At 35.5% G+C, this 26,196-nt stretch overlaps 1 protein-coding gene across 1 annotated transcript in view; it reads right to left on the bottom strand.

The window, feature by feature from the left end:
• Window positions 1–26,196, bottom strand: part of LOC104032398 (formin-like) — a 145,436-nt gene that overhangs the window by 13,589 nt on the left and 105,651 nt on the right. Inside the window, exons 14-15 of the mRNA XM_075712627.1 lie at window positions 3,848–3,899; window positions 451–600 (exon numbers count right to left, since the gene is read on the bottom strand). Coding sequence (XP_075568742.1) covers window positions 451–600; window positions 3,848–3,899 — 202 coding nt within the window. The remainder of the gene's footprint in view (window positions 1–450; window positions 601–3,847; window positions 3,900–26,196) is intronic.

Genomic DNA, 26,196 nt, shown 5'->3' with positions numbered 1-26,196 from the left:
GCTTCGACACTGTGCTAAGTGTGGCCTGAATCTCTGGGGCTTCCCTTTGATGCAAGTGCAGTATATTAACTGGAAAAGCATTCACTTTTATTTGTCTGTACTGTCTGCGACAGCAATATCGCCTCATTTAGGCTAGTTCAACATGAAAATGCACAGAGAAGCAATCTGTTACAAATTAGCACAGCTCCCCTTTCATTTTACTAGCTAGTAATTGGAAGGGGTTACAAAAGTGTAATTTATCAGATTATATGTGTTTATCTTTTTGTGGGGACAGCATGCCTTTGGTGAATTTTCCTACGCACCCTGAGGGAATAATCTTTCCTTGATGTCCATTAGATCTGAAAGAAAACAATGACGCCTGTGAAATATAGGAGTATAATTTGTTGGGTTTGAGAAGGAACAGTTTCCCAGACATCTAAAATGGTATTAATGACTTTATTAGAACCTTACCGTTCCTTAGAAATGCTTTTGCTCTCTCGTTTCCAAATGGTCTTGAAGTCACTGCAGAATTCATACCACACCGTGAAAACGTAGTTTGGTGTGATCTCCTTCTCGCCAGGCTTTGGCTTTATCCCAAAGTATCCCACTGTTTCTTCAAAGCTACGAGGGAGGGGGAAAAAAAACTGTCAACACATAAGCCCACTGGGGAAACAGTTTCTCTGAGGGCTGGTTCCTGATTCAGTAGTCAAGGCTGGTAATTACCATGACTTCCCCTTAGCCTTGGAAATCATCGCAGCAATTCATGCTCAGTATAACTAACCTTCCAACACCTACCTCATTCCCAGGAGGATAACTTACAGATGCATGAGCCATCATAGAGATATGTCACACAGGCAAATCATGGGCATTCAATTTTAATGAGAAAAACTTAGCTTCTTGCATTTCAGGAAATGCTATATTACATCTATGTCTTTAATTTTATTCTGCAACACTCCATGAAGATCTTATTCTCCCATTTATCTTTACTGAAGGACTATGGAAGAGTCACATGCCAAGTCAGCAAAAAATCTCCAGGCTTGGTTAAAAATAACCTTCAAGCACTTAGGGAGAATTGGGCGTAGCAACAAAAAAGCCACAGACAGTGCCAATAATCACTTTGCAATGTTTATACCAAAAATAAATCATCTCCTTCCAGATGTGTCAATAGGCAGATAATTAATTTTATGAAAATAAACTAATCATACACTGTGTATTCATGCTTTTTTATTTTATAATGTGGCTACTGAATTGCTATACAGCTGGATATTTTCAAAGTAGTCTTTTATTACAGACAGTATTTCCGTTAGCATTTTCACTGATTCTGCATTTTTAACCTTTATGATATTGCTTGGTATAGATAAAATGGAATGATTCACATGACTAGGTACATGGAGACTTATCTAAACAAAACAAAAGTATGTTCACTTTTGTAAAGCTTGAACCACTTTTCTCTGCAAAGTAGATGTAATGATCCTGAAAGATTTGGTGATACTTATGAAAAATAATGCTATAATTTAAAAATAAAGGTAACAACATATTTCAAAATAACTCATTTTTCCTGAAATATTGATTTCATTTAAGCAAAAGAAAGTTATATTCTTCTTTATAGTTGCCAACAGGTCCTAAATCTAGAACACAGGAAGTGTAAATCTTGAGAATAAAATAAGTAAGCGGTATTTTAAAGACTTGTAAGGATTCCCCAACTATTCAACAGACGTTACTTGAGCAACAGATGCAGCTTCAGCAAATATTTTTTTCTTAACTTATACTTGCATTTATATAGTCCACATTGCATGTTTTCATACAGAATTGCCAACATTAGGGTCAAGGTTTTTGCCTTAGGTTGAGATTCATGCTTGTAGTTAGGCTTGAAGAATATAAAGTAACCATCAAAAAATACAGAAGTTACCCCCCAAAAATAAGGGAATATATACTCCAGCTGCTTCACAAAGTAAAGCAGCTTGGACGTTAGCCACACAAGCCAATACGCTCTGGTTTTTTTGATAGTTTAAGGATTGATACAGCTTCCAGGACATGCTGAAGAATATCACATATTGCTCAAGGTGAGCTATTAATATAAGAGTTTTTTAAATCCTCATATATGATAACCTTAACCTTTTAAATTTCTTACACAGGTTTTGTATGAAACATGTAACTATATTTCAAGTTAATTGGTGATCCATGGTAAAGGAATCACAACGAAATAAGTATGAGTAAGCCCATAGCATTCAGAGTTGAAGGGTCCTGTAGTGACACTACAAGGAGAAAATAAATAAATAAAGAAAAAACTAATACAGCTTTAAATATCTGTGTAAAACATTCTGGGATTTCAAACCCTAAAAATACTAAGATACCTTAGTCATAATCATGTGGTTAAAACAGTTTATGTCTACTGGGCAATGGCATTTCCATTACATTCAGTTGGGCCAAATATTCTTCAGCTGTTCATACCCCTTGACTAGGACAGCTGAGCCAGGAACAGCAAGACCAGAAACTCTCTTCTCAGGTTTGCTTCACGTAACAGCAGCCCTGGTAAAACATCGTGCTCTCTTCTTCCTAATGGAACCCTTCTCCATCCCAGCTGTAACTGATACCGTTGTCTCTGCATGCTCCGGGATTCTGAATTTCTGCACACTCTCTCTCACTCTGCCTTCACCCTGACACTTGCTCCTCATCCCCTCCTCATGTTCCATCTTCAGCCCTTCCCCTAGTAGCACTGTGTTGCTTTCACCCAGCTTAATCTAGCTTCCTGGGCTGCTTTCTGACTTTCAAAAGTAACAGATCTTTTTAGCAGTAATTTAAGATACTGAATGTTTACTTAGCCATTGAAAAATCCAAACTCTCTATCAGACAACTAGTTCCTTAAGACAACTGCAAATTAAGTGTACTTCCAGACCCTGGAGAGTCTACTCTGCTCCAGAAAGGCTACAAAGCAGGTAGAATACAAAAGAGCCTGTGCCAGAAAAGGTAGGTTTGTAGTTAGGTAGAAAGGAAACAAGCCAGCCAGCCAGCCACCCTTGACAAACGAAATTAAGAGGTAAAGCCCCAGTTGATGTCAGCCAATAGTTCAGCCAATTTAGGCACCTTCTGCAAGCAAACGCAGGAACAGTTTACCTAAGACTTGAACTGCATTTGGGAGGTGCCTGTCTCTCTTTTCGTAACTGTCCAGGAAGACTAACCTAGGTGTCTCAGCTAGGTGGAGTGACTCTGGGCTCAGAAAAGTAACATAAAAATTCAAATTACCACAGATTTGCCTTTAATGACCACGAAAAAAAATATTGATAAGTAGTTAAAAATTAATTGACCCCAGTTGATTTATAGTAGTTCCATAGCTAACACAAACAAGGTTAAAGGCAGATCCTTCACTCTCACAAAACTATAATTTGGTAAACAAAAATTATTAGAAATACTAACTTATTAAATATTTTACTATCTATCTATAAATCAATTTGTCTTACTTCTCCCTCTATTCTGCTTCCTTTGGCCTAAGTAAGGCACAGATATTCAGGCAATAAAAACATTAGGATTTCACTGATTTCTTAGTATACTGCATTCAATAGCCTAAGTGCTGAAAATGTTCAGTGACGATGAAATACATTTTTACTACATTAAGTAGTTAATCAGTTATTACAATATTCTGTAAAACTCTGATTCAATTCAATGTTGACAGTAATTAAAACCTCAAACACAGTACACTGTTTGGCTAAAAACTCAACTAAACATTTTCCTGGAAGACTACGTAAGAATTTTTCAGAAAGCATCTTACTTCTTTGAAGTACAGATCCTTTTTCCTATTTAATGTAATTCCTAAGAACAGTAACATCTTTGACCAAAATAAATTGTTAGAAAACACTAGCAAAAACCTTACCATTTTTGTGCATTTTCCAAACTGCTCTCTTCTTTTTTACGTTCTTCTTTAGCTGCCAATGAAAAACATTTCAAAGATATAAATTACTGCCTTGCTGTTTCAGAGATCCCACAGATTAAACATCCCTTACATTTAAGATTGGATAGGTTGTATACTGAATATAATAAAAGTGATAGACATTTTTTAATTTTCAATTTTTATTTATTCTACCTAAATGAATGCTTCTAATGTACCAATAAAGTGTATTGGATTTGGAAAGTAATTTAAAATCTATACTATAATATATAGTGGTAGAACATTACTCTGAATAAAAAGCAAATAATTAAACTTGACTTTCAGATTTAAAAAAAGAACATTAAGTTGTGTATGTTTCTTTATTGTTGCAGACCAGAACTTACAAATTTAAACCTGTTTTTGCAGTGCAAATAATTGGAAGTTCAATTGGAATTGAACAGGTACCAAACAGAGTTAACACCAACTGTTCCATATAGCTATCACATTTTGTTCAGGAAGCTGGAAAGTGAAAACACATGTACTAAGTTTTAAATGTATGGTATGTACATGATTTTTTTGAAAAAGGAGCCAAGAGTTTGAAATATGGTTAGTGAATCTGAGCCCCTCTGTTACAGAATGCTCACACGAACTACTTAAAAGGATTTCATTTTCAAAGGATGGGCATTCTCTACTTTTGAAAATGTTTCCTGAGCTGGATGTTGAAGCAAAAGCACTATTTTTTTCCCAAAATGTTGATCAATTCTTCTTAGTACAGTGGAGCAACTTTAGCTGCGCAGAATACCACATATGGAAAACAATACTAATGTGGAAAAGTTATTCCTATTCCACATTAGAATAATCCTGCAAGTGCAAATGTTAATACAAACAGAATTCAGACACTTCTTTATACAAAGATAAAGAACTGTATCTTTTTGCTGCTCGGTCTATAGGCATGCATTGGCTGGGTGAAATACAAACATGAGTTCACAGACAAGGCCACTGAGAAATTGATCCTGAATGATTCCATTTCATTATAAGGCTACCGCCACAGAGGTTTGTACTAAGACAGTTTAAAAAAATGTAAAAACTGGATTACTTCAGAACATTTGCTGTTAACAAAACAAATTAATTTCAACTCATATGTTTACCTATATTGGGCAAGTGTGTTGGAGATATTTATTCAGAATATTTCAGTATGGCAAAAGCCAGAAACAATGTTGTGTGCTCTTTGCAAGGAAAACAATTAATTCTGTACCACTAAATTCTCCACCTCAAATCCTGGTGGCAAGACAGCTGCAATTGAAATACGGCAGCTCTGATTTACTGCATTCATCTCAGGCTCCTGAGAAATTCAGCTAAAGTTAACCCACTATACTTAATTTATTATTTCCACAGCTTTTTCATTTTATATCATTAAAGGTAGAAAATATAGGCTGGAATTCTGATGGTTCCTCATGATACAAAATTAACTACATATAGAAAACCAAAGATGGTTAAAAGCTGAACTGTGTATAAAGTTGCATGCTTTATGATTACATTAATAATTTCTTCCTGGTTGTGAAGGAGATGAAAAATTGTTAAGTAAGGCAAATTTCCCAACATAGCTACATTCACAGGTACAACAGAAATTGAATATCCTCAGGTCCCCGTACATGAAAAAGAATGCAATAACTAACAAGGACAACATGCTTGTACGTTTATAGTTAGGTGGTAAGACCCGACTTACTGTTTTTTAATCTTGTAAGAACAGAATAAGGGAAGATAGGGGAAAGAAATTTTAATTTGTTATAGAAAGTAGAAAAAAGGCATGACTTCTAGGAAGGAACACACAAGGTTTGCATTAATATAACAGTGTGTGTTTGTGTACCAATATAAGGGAAAAGAGGAAAGAAGACAATAACTGTATTATATGCAAACAGTATTTTACATATTTTTAACTATAAGCATGTCTTCCAAGGAACTATTTAAAAGCATTTATGTGAAATTTAGATGTTGAGACTTGTTAAGAAAACAAAAAACTCTATGCAACAAATTCTAAGTAAATGGGAGTTACAAATACTACATAATGTGTAATCTTCCATACAATTTCTAAGAAATCTTCCACTCAGAATTTGTAATATCCTGCTCTTTTCCTCCCCCTCCACAACCTGCAATAACTATCAATGCTGTCAGTAAAGGTTTCCATGCAACATTGTATTTTCCTCAACAGGGTCCTCAAGGATATCAATCCTCATCTCAATTCATGGAATTACTGAAGGCAATTAAAATGAATTACATAAACAAAAGAACTTCTTTCTTTTTATTTCTCTGGTGACACCACATTTGCTTGCATAGATTTCCTTTTTGCTGAAGTGGGATCATGTAGTTCTTTCATCCGTAGACCACATGCTTGATTTCAGTTTCCTCAGTTTCCTTAAGTTCAGAATGTAATAACAGCCATATCAGATTGGCACAGGGATTCATCTAGCCTAACATCCTGTCTCTGGCAGACACTGAAGCAGGTGCTCAGTTAGAGTTAAGGACCAGGACAAACACATGATCCTTCCCAAGTGTTCTCTCTGCCTCCAAGGTTCTGTAGTTCACACAAAGTGCTTCCTGCACTGGATGTTATTTCAATGTAATTCTCAATGGATTTTCTCCCAAGAACTTGCTCATTCTCTGCTTAAGCTTGTATAAGCTTTTTTTGCTTCCACAAACTGCTATGGCAAGCGTTCTATAGCCTAACTACATGTAACATATTTTGTTTGCTTTGAACTGGACTCCTGATATTCTCTATTTCTTGTATTGGAGAAAATCATAAATGCAGTGAACATTGAAATACAGTGACTATTGGCATTAGCTTTTTGATTAGGATGCTTCTGAAGTGAACTTCCTCACTTTCCTTATTTATTGAGCATTGATTTGGTTTGCAGCTAAGTTTTGGTGCTTGCAAACTGATTTTCATTAGGAGGAAACTAAACAGGAAGCTCCACAGCAATAAAATACCTATACCTAATAGGGACAAAAGGCCAAAAATAATACTTGAGCCTTCAGATAGCTTTGAAACACATGAGGTGGAGATGTTCACCTCAGTTTAAATCTAACTCAAAGCTTAAACCTCTACTGTAAACACACTGGTCTCAGCCTCTGCTGCTTCAATCTGCTGATCCAGTCCTACTGCACCAAATTATTCCATAATGTAGCTGTAGATATATGTATACATAGGGGTCCTTCAAAATTACTTCCCATAAGCTGCATTTGTATGGAGACAGTCTTCTGTCTGGCCTTGGAGTCATTAGGATTGACCAGCTTTGAAAATGACAGGGAACTGTCAAATATAAATCTGCTGTCTGGTCTCACATCTAAACGCAAGTTTTTAATATGCTCTACTGTTTGGATTTGGGTAAGTCCATATCCTGAATAACGTATCAGATCCTGTCCTATGACAAGCAGACAATCTTAATCAATATATCTTCTTTGAATATAGATATGAAAGCCAGGAATTTCTGTGTCTTTCTACAGACAAGAGCTTTGAAAGGAAAACAGGTACTTATAAAATATGCAGTTCTAATTTGCTGGAAGAATAGTCTTTTCTAATACAGACAGCTATAGACTCTGAAGACCAGCTGCTAGTCTCATTCATCCTGCTATCTGTATCTAGCTCAAAGAATAAGAGAATAAATGGACTATGATCTTATGAATTTGCCTTATGAACCTGAGATATTTCTGGTGACTGCCTTTTACTGAAATGCAGAAGTAAGCATTTGAAGAGTCATGATCCTGTAACAGTTCTAAGAGTGAAACAGTACTAGAGTGAAATGGTAGAAAACCCCAACTTATTTCTTCTACATATTCTACTTGCTGATGATGGAACAGCATGCCAAACACTATTTTGAGAATGAGAAATTACCAGAAAATATTTATTTTTAATGGGTCTAATATACGCACAGCAGCTTCCAGTTACAACAGAACCAAGGCCTCTTCATGCATCAGGCTACTATGAAATAGTTCCCCAAAGAACAAAGGGAAGAAAATTTTGGATACTGGCACAGACTTAAAGTTGGAGAAGGTCAATAACTAACAGAGGCAAGCACAGAATGATGAAACTACTTGCTCTAAGAGGGGAGGACAAAGAAAGAAAAATGGGTAGACAAAACTGCACAGAAATCTCAGAGTTACTTCTGCCTCTCTAGTGAAAACTTTTAACACTTACTGAGTCTGACTGGATAAATTTTGTGGTATTTCTTTCTGACCTTAAATATACAAATGCATGTAAGAAGGGTAATTCATACAAGTCTACTGATGCATAACTTTTTATAACTTTTCTAAGCATTCTGGAGCAATGGCAATCTTCAAAATTATGAGAACACTCAGATAACTAGCAGTTAGGGTGGAGACATCAGAACTCTTCATTTTATATTCCAAGGCTGAGTTCACATGGCTCAAAAATGCATGCTTCATGAACTTTTAGAGACTGGTAAATTATAAGTTTTTCTGCAGGGGTAAAAAAAACCACCCTGAAACAAGGTATTTGATTTTTTTGCCCCAAGGAAGGAAATAGGTCTTTTCTGAATCATGTCTTCCAACCAACCAGAGTTAAGATTAAGACAGAATCTAGGATAAGACATAGACAAAAAAACCCGCAAAACCCAACACTAAAACCAACACTAAAACCAGCTACCAGCCTACCTCTCCCAAAATCCTTTCCCCTCCTTTTTTACTGCTGAGAATGGCATTACATGCATGGAATATCCCTTTGGTCAGTTTGAATCAGCTTTCCAGGTTGCGTCCCCTTCCAAATCTTGCCCACCCCTGGCCTATTTTCTGGGGGGCAGTGAGGAAAAGAGAAAGCCTTGATAATGTGCAAGTGCTGCTCAGCTTTAGCCAAAACACTCCTGTGTTATCACCACTGTTTTAGCCACAAATCCAAAACACATCCCTGTACCGACTGCTATGAAGAATATTAACTCCATCCCAGCCAGACCCAGTACCACACCGCACCACATAGCCATATAGAAAAATCATTGTAGATGAATCCTCAGGTTTAGATTAAATGGATTATTTGGGCAGTTTTTATGCATAAAAATCAAGTCTATAGTTATTTTTTTACTATAGCAAAGGTGTCCAGCTACTTGATTTATCATTTTAAACAATCTATAATTTTCAATGCAGTATGAGGTTTTATTGTTTAGCTGATGATAGCAAAGGCAACTGCATGTGGCTAACAATTGATAAAAAGTGTTCGTAAGTATCATCAATATCCGTTTAATCTGTTTATTATTAGTGTTATCTTACTGTCTAGAAAAAGATAGGGCCCTGCATAAGAAAGCCATGAATAGAATACATTGCAAATGTTACAAATGAACAATTTGGATACTGTAACACATGAAAATATATTTCATTACCTGACACTGCCAGAATCTGCTTTCTTGAAACGTGAATTTTAAAGGAATGGAAACCAAATTAATAGAATTTAAACAAATTAACAAATGTCAACTGCAAATAAACAAGTATTCATGAAAATACACATATAAATGCAAGAGGATGTAAAATCAGAAAATGGAAGGAAAGCCATCATCTCTGTTTTCTTTTTTTTTTTTTTAACTATCATCAAACTGGAATATACTGTATTTTGAAAATATGGCTTGACTAACAAGAATAAGTATGGTACTGAGTATGGAAATTGGGGTTTTGGAATTGTTAAAGATATGGAAATTCAATTTCTAATTTAGTATCATAGCCTGCTGGGATGAAGTTTTACATTTCATACAGACTGAATCCAATTTTAGAACTGTTTTGCTTTTTGAAAACACATCCGATAATATAGCATACAGCAACAAAGGGTATAAAAGTTCTCAGAAATTAGGTACTCACAGTAAAAATGAATTTTGTAATTTCAGACATTTATACTTTTCATTCTAATTATTGAATAGGCTTTCTCAATAACCTTAAAAGTTTTTAGCAAATGATGGAAGTTTTAGAAATCCTAGAGGTGTGTATCCTGTTCTAGGAAGAGATATACTCAAGAAAAATCTGTCTATCTAGAGCTATACATAAAACCTGAATTTTCTGCTATTTCTACATTATTTTATTGAGTTACTTTTAATATAACTCTATCTTTTGTGAAATAATATTACTTTTAAGTTGGTTCTATATAAAAGAATTGTTATTACTTAAGAATTGACTTCATATATAAACATAGCAAACAGGAGAGAATACATAGTGTAAAACATTTTCCATTTTATTTTTTTTTTTATTGTATTTAACTTCAAATTTGAAAAATACATGCTTAATATGACTGCAAATTATTTCACATGGCTACAGTCCATCATTCTCATGCAGGAACTTTTTTGTCTTATAAAAATTTTGTATTTCAGAAATCATAAAATATCTTAAATGTTCTATGTACAGATTCCTAGCAAGCACTTTTTCTAATACATATTGTTTGATTAACTTTCTTTAGCTAGTTACTAACTTCTAATTGGTAGGCTTTACGAACTCATGGAGTTCAACAGACAGCCTGGAAATTACACGTAAATACTTCAGTGTATGTCTAATATCGTTTTCTATTTCAGTATATTAGAACACAAAAAATCCCCAAAACAAACGAACCCATGCCCATTAAGAATTCTTTCTTTTATGGTATCAGTTAAGCAAGAAGGTCTGGGAGCAATGGAATCAATGAAACTTGGCTTACTGTGGATCTGCATTTTAGAGTTAGTTCCCAGATGGATTCATTAATGTTTAATTAAGGGTTGAGTTCATGATACAGCCTTTGTCTCCCTGGAAGGCTAATAGGGTCACTCTTGTCTGTTTAGCCACATATTTTTATTGAGATTTTAGGAGCTTAATATCTTAGGATCTCTAATTCTGCCACATTTGGTCAAAATTGGCCAATGCATTAAAAATTATTGGCAGGGGAACAATCAACAGGCAGTGTGATCACATAAGCCTTGTTTCCTTTACCTCTTCTCTAAATTAGAAAATGTCACATTTTTAACATGGGATTTGGCTATGCAATTTTTTTTTTAGATTGTTTAAATACTGGTATAGACATCTTAAATCCTTTCAAAACAATCTTCAGAACACTTGCTGCCATGAGGTCTTAATCATGCTTCCCTGAAACAGTCCTTACAAGTTTATTTTCCTTTGCAGTGGTACAAAAATTGTTTTTTAACTAAGAAACCCACATCCTTTGATGAAAATGTACAAATGTTTCTATCGTATAAAGAGTCTCTGTGCAGTCTTGGAAAGCTGCTTAACAAAAGTTTCCTCACAAGTAATCAGGAACATTAGTTACCAACCTGTATCTTAAGTACTGGGCAAGGACTAATTAATTAACATTTCCCATACAGAAACTGTTAAACATTATAAAAAATTCAGTATTTTTAATGTTACCAAACCATAACAAATTGTAGGCATTTGTACACACACAGAGGCACACAACACCAGCAGAACACATTCAAGCAACACATTCAAGAAAGTGTTTATTATCATAGGTAATAAAAAACCTAGGAAATTATGTTTTCTTTTAAAAGTGATAATGCTGTTTATAAGTGTGCCAGAAAAAGTGCTGAAGGTCATTTTACCAGAACATTAGAACTAACTATGAAGAAAAAAAAAAATATTTATTTTCATAAAGTCCTGTATTTCTTAAAATGTATGTTTCTTAGTACGATGCTTCTATTGTATTCTATGAGAGTAGATTTTTAAATTAGAGCTATATTTTCAGTCAGCTTCTACACAAAAAAAAAAAAAATTGTTTCATTAAAATTAGGTCTAACATTAGTCTTACTTTCCTGTGTTCTGGAGTTATTAATTACAAAGCAAGAATTAGCATTACATTTTTCAATTTATTCCAATTAAATTATTTGAAACTGCATTCTGTTAAAATGCAATCAAGCCATTAATCCCTCAGTCTCCCACACTTCTGGTTCCAGAGAATAAATATTTTTTAAAGCCTATTAGTATTTAAACACTACAGAAATATATTCTAATTCTAATTTCTTTTTAATAAACTTAATAAAATAATGGTGTGGTCTAATTTCAAGACTAATCTTTGAGACGACTAAATATATCTAAACAGTTTATGGAACTGAAAATTTAGTTCTAATTCTTTCAAACTGAACAAAGTTAAATCCAAACTGTTCTGTGTTTGGGAAAACTAACTACCCAGCTTATCTGTAACTACAATCTCCTGTCATACGCAGAAGTAAAAACTTCAAGGATCAGCATATTTTCATATCAAGGACAATACTTCTAAATAGTTGAACGATTATTAAAACCAGTAAGAAGCAGGAGGTCTTCTCAAAAATATAAGAACAATATTAAAAAAAGTTAATTTGACGGTGAACCAACAGCTAATCTGGTGGGTAAAGAATGAATAATTACACAAATACAATTAAAGTAATTTCAGACAACCTTGTGAAATTCGTGGCCTGAAAACATTTAGGAGAGAAAAGCCGTAGCATTGCCTCCTCCTGTGGAATGATAACAATGATTTATGAAGCTGAAGTCATTTCTGCTGATTGAGCTCAGTCAAGATTGGTTTCACATGATCAGCTCAAGTACAGCAATGCGTGATGTGTAGTGGCCCCACATGTTTGAACACACTAGGACATGCTCTTCTAGGTGATCCAAAGGATGGGGGCGGGGGGTTAAAAGCTGCTGCTTTGTTTTCCGTACATTTGCCCCTCATTAGGATATACTCCTCCTGCAAAGTAAGCCACTTCTGGTGGTCGGGAGCAAAGTCTCATTGTAAATGCACAGCAGGATAGTGGCAAAGCTTGAGATTAAATCTCCATAGATTTATATAGACCTTTCTCACTGTTGATTGCTTGTACTGTTTCAAAGGTGCGTATGTTGCCTTTTTTTATTGCTGGTTACTGACTTTATTCCAGCATATGGTGGTTGGCGCCATGACACAAAGCGAACATTTTATACTAGAATTAAAGTGGATATTTGACAGTTTCTGTCAGAAAGTTCAGAGCAAAGAATTTGTGAGACAAGATTTATTGCATATTTTATATGGGACACATCTGTTTCTTTGCTACGTTTTTGTTTAAATAAAAAAAGCAATGAAGGTTCTTTAAGAAACAAAGACTGTCAATAAAAAGCATGAACAGAAAAACTACATTATTGAGAACGAATCTAATCATTCTGACCTTCTAAAAATGTGCCGCTTGGAAGTATGACAGTCACCTTTCCCTTTTTGTTCAGCCATATAGACAGGATGGGGGAGGAGAATTTCAAGCCCAAACTCATTCTCAAATCCACAGCTACCCATATTTAAGGGTAAATCAAATCAAAATGAAAATCAAGTTAAATCCAAGCATTGATATTGGATATTCACATTTAAAAGTAAGGTGAAATATTAAGGTATATTTTACCTATTGTTTTTTTAAGCATCCATAACTGCATTTTAGTGATGTGAAATGTGCCAAATGAACACTCCTTGTTTTGAAAATTTCTTACAAAACTACAGATCAGGTATAACAAGGTATACAGCAAACTTCTCCACATTTATCTGTTAACAACACTGAACCTGATACAGTTTGGCCTCTAAAGTTCAATGTTTTAGTCTTCATCATACCTGAATCAAAAGTGAATTTGGAGAACACCTAGCAGTATCTTGTTTAAGAAAAAAAATCGTATGCCTTATACAAGAGAGAAAAATTCTTTCAATAAAACTCTGAATTTTTAACTAACAACCTTCCTGTTTATAAAGATTCATATTTAGTATGAGACCCCAACATTCTGCTCGAGAAATATGAAATTTAAATAGGTAGAATTAAACAAGAAACAAGAACAAAATAAAGAAATTATATTGCACAAAATATCACATGTGTCTTTATGAAAAAGCATGTGTGTCTTATTTAACTTCTACTTAAAGAACACATCAATAGAAAAATCACCTCTGTTGGACTACATGCGTTCTACACAAATAGTTATGACAGATTGTTAAAAATATATATATCATAATGTAGGCCTAATAATTTCCCAAACAAAAATGTAGTAATTTCCTCTACAAAATCAGAAATATTTGTCAAATGATTTCATACTACCAATGTATTTAATTCTTGTTTTTAACTCAAAGTTGTTCTACAACTTAGATTTGTGCAGGAAAATTTATCCAGCTACTAGTTTGAAAGGCCTGTAATTTGAAACAAAAAGTAAAAAACAGCCAAACTTGGACCTGCAATATTTCTCCTTCTTGCCACAAATAAAATACAGGATACTAACTTTTAAAAGTATTTTGTTAGGATTTTTTTAATCAACATCTTTACAAGAAACACCAAACTGCATTCAAGTACAAGACATACTTTTTTTCTGAGCTTGTTTTTCTTTGTGATAAACACATAGAAGAATATATTTTTAAAAATGATCTCTCAATTTCTAAGTAAAAACCCTACTATTCTCCTTATGGGGAAAGGATGATGGGAAAAGTAAAGCATGTGTGACACATTAGTCAGGCCGTTTAATTCATTCCTAGAAAGCACTCAGATACTATCCTGATGAGAGAAATGACAGTGTATACAAAAGAAAAAAATCTCATGTTAGCTTAATTTAAGACTGGGAAAATAACAAGAATTATTGCATCTAACGGATCTATTTTGGCTTTTTACAGCTTGCTTACTTTCTGTTGAACTCTATGCTGGGAGCATCTGGATTTTTTTTCCTCCACAGTGGATGTAAACATTTTTACCTGTTCACATTTACCCTTATGTAAAAGGAAAGAAGAGAATCTGAGTATTACATAACAGGACCAGGGAATGGGAGTGCAGCAGCTAAGCCCATGACTTTCTGCTCACTCTACCTCTGGGCCTTTATTATTACCTCATTGTTTATGATGTACCTCCTATCTCTTGGAAATGGCTTTTACGCAGTAATAGTAGTAGGTCCATGCAAAAGGCAGACGGGAGAATAGAAATACGTAATAATGATCATTTAACTGAAAGCCTTAAAAATGGAGGCAATTCCAACTGACCTACCAGTAGAAGAGTTAAATGTAATTGTAGTCATAGTTGAAATTTTATTTGACTACTATTTTGATTTGATCTTATCTATTAAAAACCACCAAAACTATTTCTGAGAATGATAAGTCCCAAACCATACCAATATCATTTGTATCTAAATCCATTCTGCTGTAATAACCCAGTCATAATGCGCTTAATTCCTCTTCATTTTTTTCTCCATTAGAGGAAGAAAGTCCGAATGGACTTGAAAAATCATATGCAGAGTAAAAGTAATAATATACTTTGGAATTTGATGCATCTGCATCTATAATGGCAGAATATTCTCTACATCAAATATTTAATAGGACAACTTATTTTACAACATTTTTTGAAATGTTATAAAATGTTTGGAAATATTTTTTAAATTTTAAAATCAATTTTAAATCTTGAGACAATTTACTTCATTCACATCAAAACCAAACCAATATCAAATTACATTAAAATGAAAAATGACTGGCAATTAAAAGGCAGGGAAGTCGAAGTTCCCCTACCATTTTTCAAACAGAAATGTAGAGTCAGCTCTCCTAATTAAGCTTGGGGATTCTCCATCCTAGGAACTGCCCAATTACATGTAAGGAAAGAATCCCTGATGTGGAAAGCTTAAATAATCTTTAACATAAACATGCCTTATCCAGCTCCCATTCAACTCGAAGTCAATGCTTGGTCAGGCCCTTTGTGCAAAACTCAAGGTAAGGAAACACATTATAAACATTTACTGATAAACTATACTGATAACTCTATAGATAATCAAACCAAATACATTCTATAGAGCAGTTTTCCTTTTTAGCAGTATATTCTTTAACGCTTAAAGTTTTCTGCTTGGCCGCAGAAGCTACACTGTTGTGTCTAGTCGGGTATCCCTGCCTGTCCTAGGACACTAGGACCCCCTCTGATACCATGTTCAGTTCCAGAGATGGCAACACTTTGTGCAGGGAATTTTCCGATTGTGAGGCATTCTCAAGATGAAAGACTTTATACACATGCTTTGTACAAATAGTTATATCCTAAAATATGCTACACAGTAGCCGAAAAGACATCCTTTAAGAAATGTTTTCTAGATGCTTTCAAAATAGCTGACTTGGAACAAAGTTGAGACAGCTGAAAAATCCTGATACTAAAAACTTTGAATTGATTTACCTGCTATATAAGAAGTACTGTTCCAATCAATTCCATACGTACATCTCTTAAGAGAGATAAAACTACCGATTTTTCCACCTCTGTCAAGGTGTTCACAAAGCAGCAGTGTAAGGGCTCTTCACAGGACAAAGCTACATTTTAAACATCTTTCCCTGGCATCTGAAGTATTTAGGCAAAAAAAAAATCACAGAATTTGTTGCAGGAGAGGTTGAATGATGACCTGAAATCAGAGTTTTCTTACATTTTGGAGAAGTCTGTCTTTTATCACAGCTGTAATCTTACAACACTGTATCATCCGTATGTTTTTACTCTGTCATTCTCCAATTTTGAGAGCTTAGTAGCAACCTGGTGCTTTGTCTTTTAACTAGCTTCAAATTTCTGGGAACTGCCCTATGAACATTTTGATTGTTATTTTTGTTCTCAAAACAAATGGTCCTGCTACATCCTGTTCAACAAGTTTGGGTGTTGAATTTATTTGTCTTTTTTTCTTAGAAAGAAGCTTCCTTCTGATGGCTATTTCCTGTCTGGCCTACAGATTTTACCTGTTATCATTGCTTAAAAAAGGAAAACACAGTTTACACCATAACAGAAGCTAATCCAGAGAGCTCCAATTTCCTGCTGAAATTTTCAGCATCTAGTATTTTTATCAATCATGCTCAAAAACATTAAAACATGGTATTCACGTGTTTGCACAGGTACAAAACATAATTGAGAAAAATTATCAACACACCAAAATTACAAAAGACTACAGAGAAATTCTACATAAATGCATATCAGATTAACCATGTTATTGTCCAGTTTGTATTACGGTGGCAGTGAAGGGTATTTCCAAGCTTAATCCAAAGACTATGGTGTGAAATTACAGAGTCCAGGGGACAAACATAAGGTGAGAGTCACCAGTGTGACGGTAGGTACTAAAGTCTTTTGAGAACAAGTGTTTTGTGCCTTTCATGAAGTGCATTGATCTCTTCTACCCAATCCTTTCCAATTCTTGACTCTGCTCTTTCCTTGCAGTAATAGCTTCCATATATGTAAGCACTTGCTCATAGGATATATAATCTAAAGTAATTAATCAGTGAACATCCTGATTTCCTGCCAAGGAAAGCTTTGACAGGGATTTAAAATCTATTAGTTTACTGACTTTGAATACCAACACAAAGAGAGTAAGACAAGGATGTAAATAGCAGAGCAAATCCAGATAAACTGCATGCTAGTGGCATTGACTGCAGTACAGAGAATAACAACACAAGAAGATAAGTAGATAAATAGGAAATCATGCAGGAAATTCATAAGAATAAAGAAGAAGAAAGCAGCTGGACTAAAAGAATAGCCTAATAGGATCCCTGTGAAAAAACAACATATATAACCTATGGTTCTGTTTACCTATAAGCCTATGACATATGCACTGGAAGAAATCTAGTGGAATAGAACAGAAAATAGGAGTTTCAATGAGAATGTAAAGAGAATGTTAAACTCCAGACAGCTGACTGGTTATGTTAAAGGTATCAGTAATTCTAGGTATAGATTTTATAACTATCATATAGATCATAATTTTTTGTATAAATCAAGGGTATCCAACCAACATTCATTATGTCACTCAGTTGCTATTAATAGGAAATCCTCTATCATGAAATGCCAGTGACTTTGCAGCAGCCACGGTAATTCAGTATAACACAATCAAACTGAAAAGAAGCTAGAAGGAACTGTTCTCTCCAAGAAATTCTCCCTTGTCTCCTAAGAGAGGATGACATTGCATTTTTAATTACAAATCCTTCTCAATTACATTCATATGTAATTGAATTACAAGCTGGAGAGGTGGGCCTGTGTGAACCTCATGAGGTTCAACAAGGCCAAGTGCAAGGTCCTGCACCTGGGACGGGGCAACCCCCGATATCAATACAGGCTGGGGGATGAAGGGATTGAGAACAGCCCTGCGGAGAAGGACTTGGGGGTACTGGTGGATGAAAAGCTGGACATGAGCCAGCAATGTGCACCTGCAGCCCAGAAAACCAACCGTATCCTGGGCTGCATCAAAAGAAGCGTGGCCAGCAGGTCGAGGGAGGTGATTCTGCCCCTCTGCTCTGCTCTGGTGAGACCTCACCTGCAGTACTGCGTCCAGCTCTGGAGCCCTCAGCACAAGAAGGACATGGACCTGTTGGAGTGGGTCCAGGGAAAGGCCACAAAAATGATCCAAGGGCTGGAGCACCTCTCCTATGAGGCCAGGCTGAGAGAGTTGGGATTGTTCAGCCTAGAGAAGAGAAGGCTGCGAGGAGACCTTATTGCGACCTTCCAATACTTAAAGGGGGCCTACAGGAAAGATGGGGAGAATCTTTTTAACAAGGCCTGTTGTGACAGGACAAGGAATAATGGATTTAAACTAAAGAAGAATAGATTTAGACTAGACATTAGAAAGAAGTTTTTTACACTGAGGGTGGTGAGGCACTGGAACAGGTTGCCCGGAGAGGTGGTGGAGGCCCCATCCCTGGCAACATTCAAGGTCAGGTTGGATGGGGCTCGGAGCAACCTGGTCTGGTTAAAGCTGTCCCTGCTCACTGCAGGGGGGTTGGGCTAGATAGCCTCTAAAGGTCCCTTCCAACCCAAAGCATTCTATGATTCTATGATATTACACATTCTAAGGGAGTGTAACCCTCCAATTTTTATAGTAAGTCATGATATAGTGTAACTGTTTACAGCTTTTTGATGTATCTCTGTCTCAAAAATAACCAACTGGAAGTTTCTGAAAAGTCATAGTTTTAATTAACATCAATTTTCAGGACTGTGATGCTGGTAATTCTTCTGGTAGTGTAGGAGAAAACATTCATTTCAGAGCAAATTCTTGTTCTTTGAATCAGCTCACTGCCAATACTGCATTAGTTAGAGGCATATGGATGCAATCACATTCCAGGACACCTTATTTGGTGTCTTATGGACTGAGGCTATTGTCTAGCTATACAATCTCAGAGTACCACAGTGATAAGGTTCCGTGCTTGGCAGACTCATGCCAATTTATGTAAATCACTCTTTCATCTGTTTAAATACAACGATCTTTGAGTGATGAAAACAGTTATGACTGTCACAAACAGTTTGAAAGATTAAAGTAATTCTGCTGCTGGCATATAAAACAGCTTTCCACATCTAAACACAAACTTTGCCTGGTCTGTAATGTCATTGCTGGGAAGGATAAAAAGTTTTAAGCAAACATTATCACTGCAAGGAAGTATGACATATTTTTCATGTTTGACACTGGACATAAATATCCTCCCACACTGTTTAATGTGAGAACTGCATATGTGTGGCAGAGATAATAAAACATCGCAGTGAAAACAAATGAAGGGAAAAAAAGAGTTATGATAAGTAGAACAGAAAATAAAGCTTTGAAGTTAAAGTCTTCATATTTGTACCGTTTATTCACAAAAGGAAGAATCAGTGTTTGATACGCAGGCCGGACAGTCACAGGATCTGCAAAAGAGTCTGATGTCCTGTAGAACTGGTCATCTCTACAGATCTATGTTTTTTGGTTGACAGAAGCAGCTTCATAATTGCAGGTAACAGAAAATCAGGGCAACTGTAAAATCCTTGTAAGTGCTATTGCTCTTCTGCTGTTGTTTACACACTGTATTTTAAAAGGCAGCTGTTACTGAAATTCAGTGCTCTTAAAAATTATCCTTGATTTTCTTGCTTCACTTATTTAGCATTAAAACATTCAGGAGCTTGACAAATAAAATGGAACATAAGTACCATAATCTGATATGTAGATTAAGGTAGAGGAGTACGACACTAGTGGGAAGACAAGTATGTGACTTAGTTTCATTTGCAGTTTTAGAATATTTTTCTTTCCTTCTGTTAATATTCTTCTTGGGGAGAAAAGCTAGATTTTTATTGCAGAGAAGCAAGAATTTTAAATATTTCTCAGGGGTTTCTGATATTTTGGGAAGTCATTACAGGCAAGCCCTACCAAACTGCTATGAAGAAGGACTTAAAACATAATCTCTGTATCTGTTTTAAAAACAACAATATAATGTTGTCAGACTATTAACTGCCAATGTAAATTTCTTCCTAATATTTGACTGTATTAAAATTTATAAAGGTACGTCCTGTTGACAGTAGGAGAGAAATAAGAAATATTGTGAAAGTATTGTGAAGTATTGTGAAAATGGTACAGGTAATAGTGTGTTGGAGTATTCTTGACTTCTGATTCACTACTATGAAACGATGTTAGCATCCTGCTTTATATTTCATAGACTGCTTTGATTGAAAAGCATTAGAGTTTTGAGTGGAAATACTTTTTTTGCTGTAATATAAGAAATTATACTATCATCCTCCTACACTCAAAATATGTATGGGGCTATAAACTAAGAAAAGAATGTTGCATTCCCTGGGTTAATACAACAGGTGCTACTAGATGAAGAGAATAAATCACCATGTATGAGCACCTATAGCACAGAACAATGTTGAAGATGGAATATTTATATACCCAGGAACAAGTAGGAAATAACAGGAAACTGAAAGTCTGACAGCTGCAATATACTACAGTATAGTTAAAGAAAAGTTAATGGTGTAAATTTCTTATATGAAAGCTATTATAAGATGGTACTTTATGTATTGTTGAGGAAGAAAATGGAAACAAGTTGGGTGAAAATAAATTTAAGGTGGTAACAAGTAATGTGATAATAAAATTATTTGAGTAGGGACATTAGGAATGAAAACCAACAGTAATAAAAATATCTTCCTGGATGCTAGCTTGAAATCAAGATCTAAATGATTTAGGCTTTCAATTATTTGGTTAAAAGAAGTCAAATACACTTCAACAAGGTTTCACTTAGAACTCTGATCTAAAAACCAGCGATTCCAAACAAAGAATCGGTATTTCATCTGCTTGCTGCTGAATAAATTCGTAAGAAAATACAGAATCACGGTATCTAATGAGAACTTGTTACTTAAACAGAAGAAATTACTTTTCTGGAAATAAAGTTATGAAGGTGGAACTGATAAAGAGGCATGAAGGCATGGAGACATGCATGAAAAAGGAAGTAACAATTCTTTATGTAGTTGCAGTAACCTAGGTCAAACAATTCATGTGACATTGATTCACACATTTGAAAAGGCCGGGAGGTAGTTCTCTGCCTTTTTAGGCAGACTGCGCATGTTACGGAATCACACAAGTCCCCCTGTTTATCCTCCCTATTCTTATGTCAGAGAGTGTAGCAGTTTTGATCAGAGTTTGTTGAATACACTTGGATGTTGTTTTTTCGTAACATTTCTTAATTTCTTGGTATAATCTCCCCAAGAATAATATAAAACAGAAAGTAATTAACATACAAGTGAAGGGGGCTAGCCTTAATGGAATTTATTTCTTATTTTCTTTCCCACAGGACTACCTCAACAATTCTCTATGGTGCATTCCAACAGGAAAATGAAGAAATGTGGATCAAAGCTCCTGTTCTGCACCAGAAATACATTAAAAAGCGCAACAGACTGGATGCATGCCCAGGTAGCTACTGCAGCCTGGCTAAAATTATTAAGAAGAAATCACTCAGCAGTAAAAATCAGACTTACTGACATTTTCCATGTGGTTGCTAATCTTCTCTGAAAAATGCACTACCTCCTGACATAATGCTGCAGTGAGTAGCTTAGTCTACAACTCTATTTTTCTGTTGTACAGTCCCATGACTGCACAGCGTTGATCTTTTATGTAGTATAAGACATACAGCAGTTGCAGCAAAGCAATGAACTTAACCAATGTTTCCCAAGTGGTAGGCTAGAATTCTAAGGACAGGACAATTTCTTTTACTGTGGGATTAATCTCAACAGATCTACTCAATTTGACAAATCCCTCCCTCTCCATCTTGCTCGTTACCTTGTACACTTCAGTGTATCATGTGCCTTTCCTGAACAGCTTTACTTTCCACTGTTAACAATTTTCAAAAACTGTTCTGTCTTGACATCAGACTACTTGCTTCCCAGACTCTGCTGTAAACTAAATGAATTCCTTCGATAGCAAAGTCTTTATCATCAAGATGATAAAGATGATTTCTTAGAGAAATGAAGAGAGGCAGCTATACTCTTCCTATGCTAACTGCTTTGAAGCATAAAGACTTTTTGATTTGCACATTCCAGTATATGAGGGAGTAAATCAAGCCCAGATTAAAGTTTTTACATACTTTCTGACCTGGAACCAAGGAAGGGGAATTTGGACAAGATTTTGCAAGATCCTGCATGAATCTGTGTTGTACAGTTCCACATTTTATTAAAATGGACAAACAATATGAAATAGTCAAGTGGCAAAATAAGAAATAAATTTTATTAGGGCTAGTCGCCTACTCCTGTATGCCATTTACTTTCTGGTTTGTACTAGTCTTGAGAGAATGCACAAGGAGAATTAAAAATGTCATGAAAAACTAACACCAATGGCTACCGGCCAGCATCCCTTCTAGTGAGCTTCATAGCTGCAGTAACCAAACTCTTTCTTTTCTTCTTTTCAAAATATTTTACATCTTTCTCATATTCATCTAACTTTTCTGATTTTTTTTTGTGTGAGATAGCTTCGTATCAAAAGAGGAGTTTTCTGCTAAGCAATTCTGAGCAAGAACTTAATAAATTAAGGAGCATTCCAAACCAACCATTAATTCCATAATTTCAAAGGTCTTTTTGCATATCATGGCAATTTAAATTGAAAACATTATGAACATATTTCTGAAGAAAAACATACAGTCATTCCACTGGAAATACAGTAAGTGTATATTAGTTTATAGTAATTCTTAGGTCTCCATTTTATAGTAAAACTAATATAATTTGTTGCATATAATGTAATTAAATCTACTCAAGATTATTTCCACTTTGAGAATAATCTAAGCCCTTTTCAGAAAGCATGGCATATCAAATACAGCTAATGAAGTATTAACATAGTTTACATACGATGTCTTTCATGTGGGAATCACAAAGTACTTGACAAAGATTATCCTTCACTACAAGAAGATAGCAAGAATCATTATTTAACATTCTGTGTACCAGAAAAGTGAAATGCTCTCTGAAAAAGAGGTTAACCAACTATTCTAGCATCACATGTCAAGCAGCTAAACTGGGAATAGAACCTAAAGGTTCTGGCACCTAATTCCCTGTTGAAGGCACTAGGCTACATTACATCCAGTTATACAAAACAGCACTGACATCAGCAGAAGTACAGTTTATCCCCTCTAGCATTTTAGAATGTCAGTCTCCATAACACTCTCAGTGTTTTTTGTTACAACACAGCAAGTATTAGATTTAATTGCTATTAATTGTAATTAGGAAATGTAAACAGTTCAGTTTAAGCAAATCAGTATGGTTTTTTTCTTACAGTATTTCCAACTTAGCATTGACTAGAAATGATGGGAAATTGTGCGTGTGAGAAAAACCTGAATATCTATGAGTTCCAGCCCTATTTTCAAGCCAGAAGTTTCAGAAAAGCATCTGAGCTTTGGATACTTGCTGTGAGCTGGCAGAAAGATAACAGACAATTTTTTCTTACATTTGCTTAAACCAGCCACAACTCTTTTTTAAACAAACAAAACTGAAAGCAGATGCTTAACGGATGCTCAGTATTATCACTTAACTCCTAATTTCAGAGAAACAGCCGAGTTTCCAGACACTTATCTAAACTAAACTGAACCTCTGAGCTTGACATTTGTCCAATGCCTATTCTAGCACCATAAATCAAGATGGGTTTCTGTGTTATTTTTACCTGTTTTCAGTGTAGAATTTTATAGGATTTCCATTCTAATGCCACAGAACGTACCACCCACCAATTACAAAGATTCAAATCAATCAGGTGACTGAAGGAGAAATAGGGTCAATAATTATAGGATCTGACAACCTACTGACAGCTCATCTCAGAAAAAGGTAGATGAAACAGAAATGTCAAAAGATGAGAAGCTAAATTAGACAAAATTAAACGTGTATGATTAGATACCATAAAACATAATATTATAAAGCAAAGGGAGAACAAGAGAATATAAGAAAAAAGTGGACAAGTAAGTAATCCCTGTGCTTCTATTCTTTCTAGAATACAGAAAACCTGAAACACTAAGAAGTGTCCAATTAATTTAATAATTTATATAAAGAACTCATTGTCCCAGGACACCATGCAGGAACGTATCCTCTCTTTTTTTTAAACATATACATTATTCACAAACATAAGGATAAAATTTTCTGTTACACTGACAAAGATAAATATATCTCAATTTCCACATCGATAGGCATAAACAGGGCAAAGGTTTGGAGGAATATGTTTTTCTATTTGAAATGATAATGCACAATTAAATTGCAATTTTCCCTAAAGCAGAACTAGTTGGGTATTTTTATCGTATTCCACTCATCAGAAAGTAGGGTAGCTCAGCTTTGCAGGAGAAACCAGGTTCTGTGTTGCCTCTATTTTTTGGGACTGTGGTGATATGCATTTGCTATTCCTTCTGCTGGTTTTAGCTGGAGTGGAGTTAACTTTCTTCATAGCAGCTTGTATGGTGCCGTGTATTGGATTTGTGACCAAAACAGTGTTGATCACACACTCCTGTTTTACCTATTGTTGAACAGTGCTTGCACAGCAACAAGGCATTCTCTGTTTCTAACGCTGACCCCCAGAAAGTGGGCTGGGGGTGCACAAGAGGTTGGGAGGGGACACAGCTGGGACAGCTGGCCGAATCAGCCACAGGGATAACCCGTACCATATGACATCATGCTCAGCAAGAAATCTGGGGAAAGAAGGAGGAAGGGGGGGAAGTTCAGAGTTATGGCGTTTGTCTTCCTAAGTAGTGGTTATGCGTGATGAAGTCCTGCGTTCCTGGAAATGGCTGAACACCTGCCTACTGATGGGAAGTAGTCAATGAATTCCTTATTTTGCTTTGCTTGTGCACACAGCTTTTGCTTTCCCTATTAAATTGCCTTTATCTCAAGCCATGAGTTTTCTTTTACCATTCCGACCCTCCCTCCCACCCCACCGAGGGGGAGTGAGCGAGCAGCTGTGTGGTGCTTAGCTGCCTACTGGACTCACCACAACAGTCCTCAGGAGATCCAGGGTGTAATAAGAATTACAGAATCTGTGATATGGTCACGGAAGACACCATTTGGTTAGGGTCTTGGCAAGACCTGGGCAAAACTGCATTATGTCCAGATCTATACCTGAGTCTATAATTTTGACTGCTCTGCTCTGATGCACTTCTGGCCAGTAGTGAGGAAAGAATACAGGCTGTTCATGTCTGAGCTGCTCTAACAGGGTAATTCATACAGTACAATGAATCATTTAATCTATACAAGATACAATTACACTGATCTGCTACAATACTTTGCCAAGCAAGATCAAGAAGCATGCTGGAGATTGTAACGGTTCTCTAGAAATATATATAGTACTATCTCATTCTTGATATTATTGTTAAACTGTAAGTGAAAACTTCCAATTATACAAGTTGGAAAGACAATACAACTGCCTTGCAGTGACATAAAAATTTCCATTATAATTTTTTTCTTTTACAAGTTCTGTGGCAAAAAATCTGCAGCTTTAATACTGTCCAAATACACTTGCAACTAAAAGAAAAAATATTATCAAATAAATATATCCATTGAGCTCCATGGCTTGGGAGAAGGGTGAAGAAGAATATTAGTTCATTTAACAGTACAATTTATCAGGGACTGCTACTTTTAAAACATCCCATCTTCACTTATCTAAGTATTTAATAAGACAGCCTCATGAAATAAAGTTATTAAAAATACATTAGGTCCATCTTTATAGAAAAGATTAAGCGAATTCATAAATTATTACAACAGTCTGAATATCACTAATAGGACGTAAACATTCTGCCTGGATTAGTCGATTCAGATAGTCCACCTGACTTCTCAAACAGCAAATTGTTAAACTGTTCATGATTTCTGTGAGAAATACTAGCCCTTTGGTAATACTTAATTCTTAACAATTCTTAATATAGTTGTCAGAAACGCAGCACTTACTCTGTTTACCCAAATAGTCTACTCCTACAACCTGGGAGGAAAAAAAGTCTATTCCCTTATCTATTTTGCACAGCTCCAGACACAATGGTGCTGGCAGAAGCAGGTGACTGGGAACACATAGTCTGGGAAACAGGAGAGAGCGGGACTGTTCTTTTCAACAACAGCAACCTGTGTTTACATTGTCTTGAACTGATGATCAAATTGCACCTTGGATCTCACCCCTGTTGTCTCCAGACTCTACCCTGGTAA

This window comes from Pelecanus crispus, chromosome 6 (genome assembly GCF_030463565.1).
Source record: "Pelecanus crispus isolate bPelCri1 chromosome 6, bPelCri1.pri, whole genome shotgun sequence".
In the NCBI taxonomy this organism is placed as follows: Eukaryota; Metazoa; Chordata; class Aves; order Pelecaniformes; family Pelecanidae; genus Pelecanus; species Pelecanus crispus.
The sequence above is the reverse complement of the archived record's forward strand: the minus strand, read 5'-3'. Positions and strand labels throughout refer to the sequence as shown.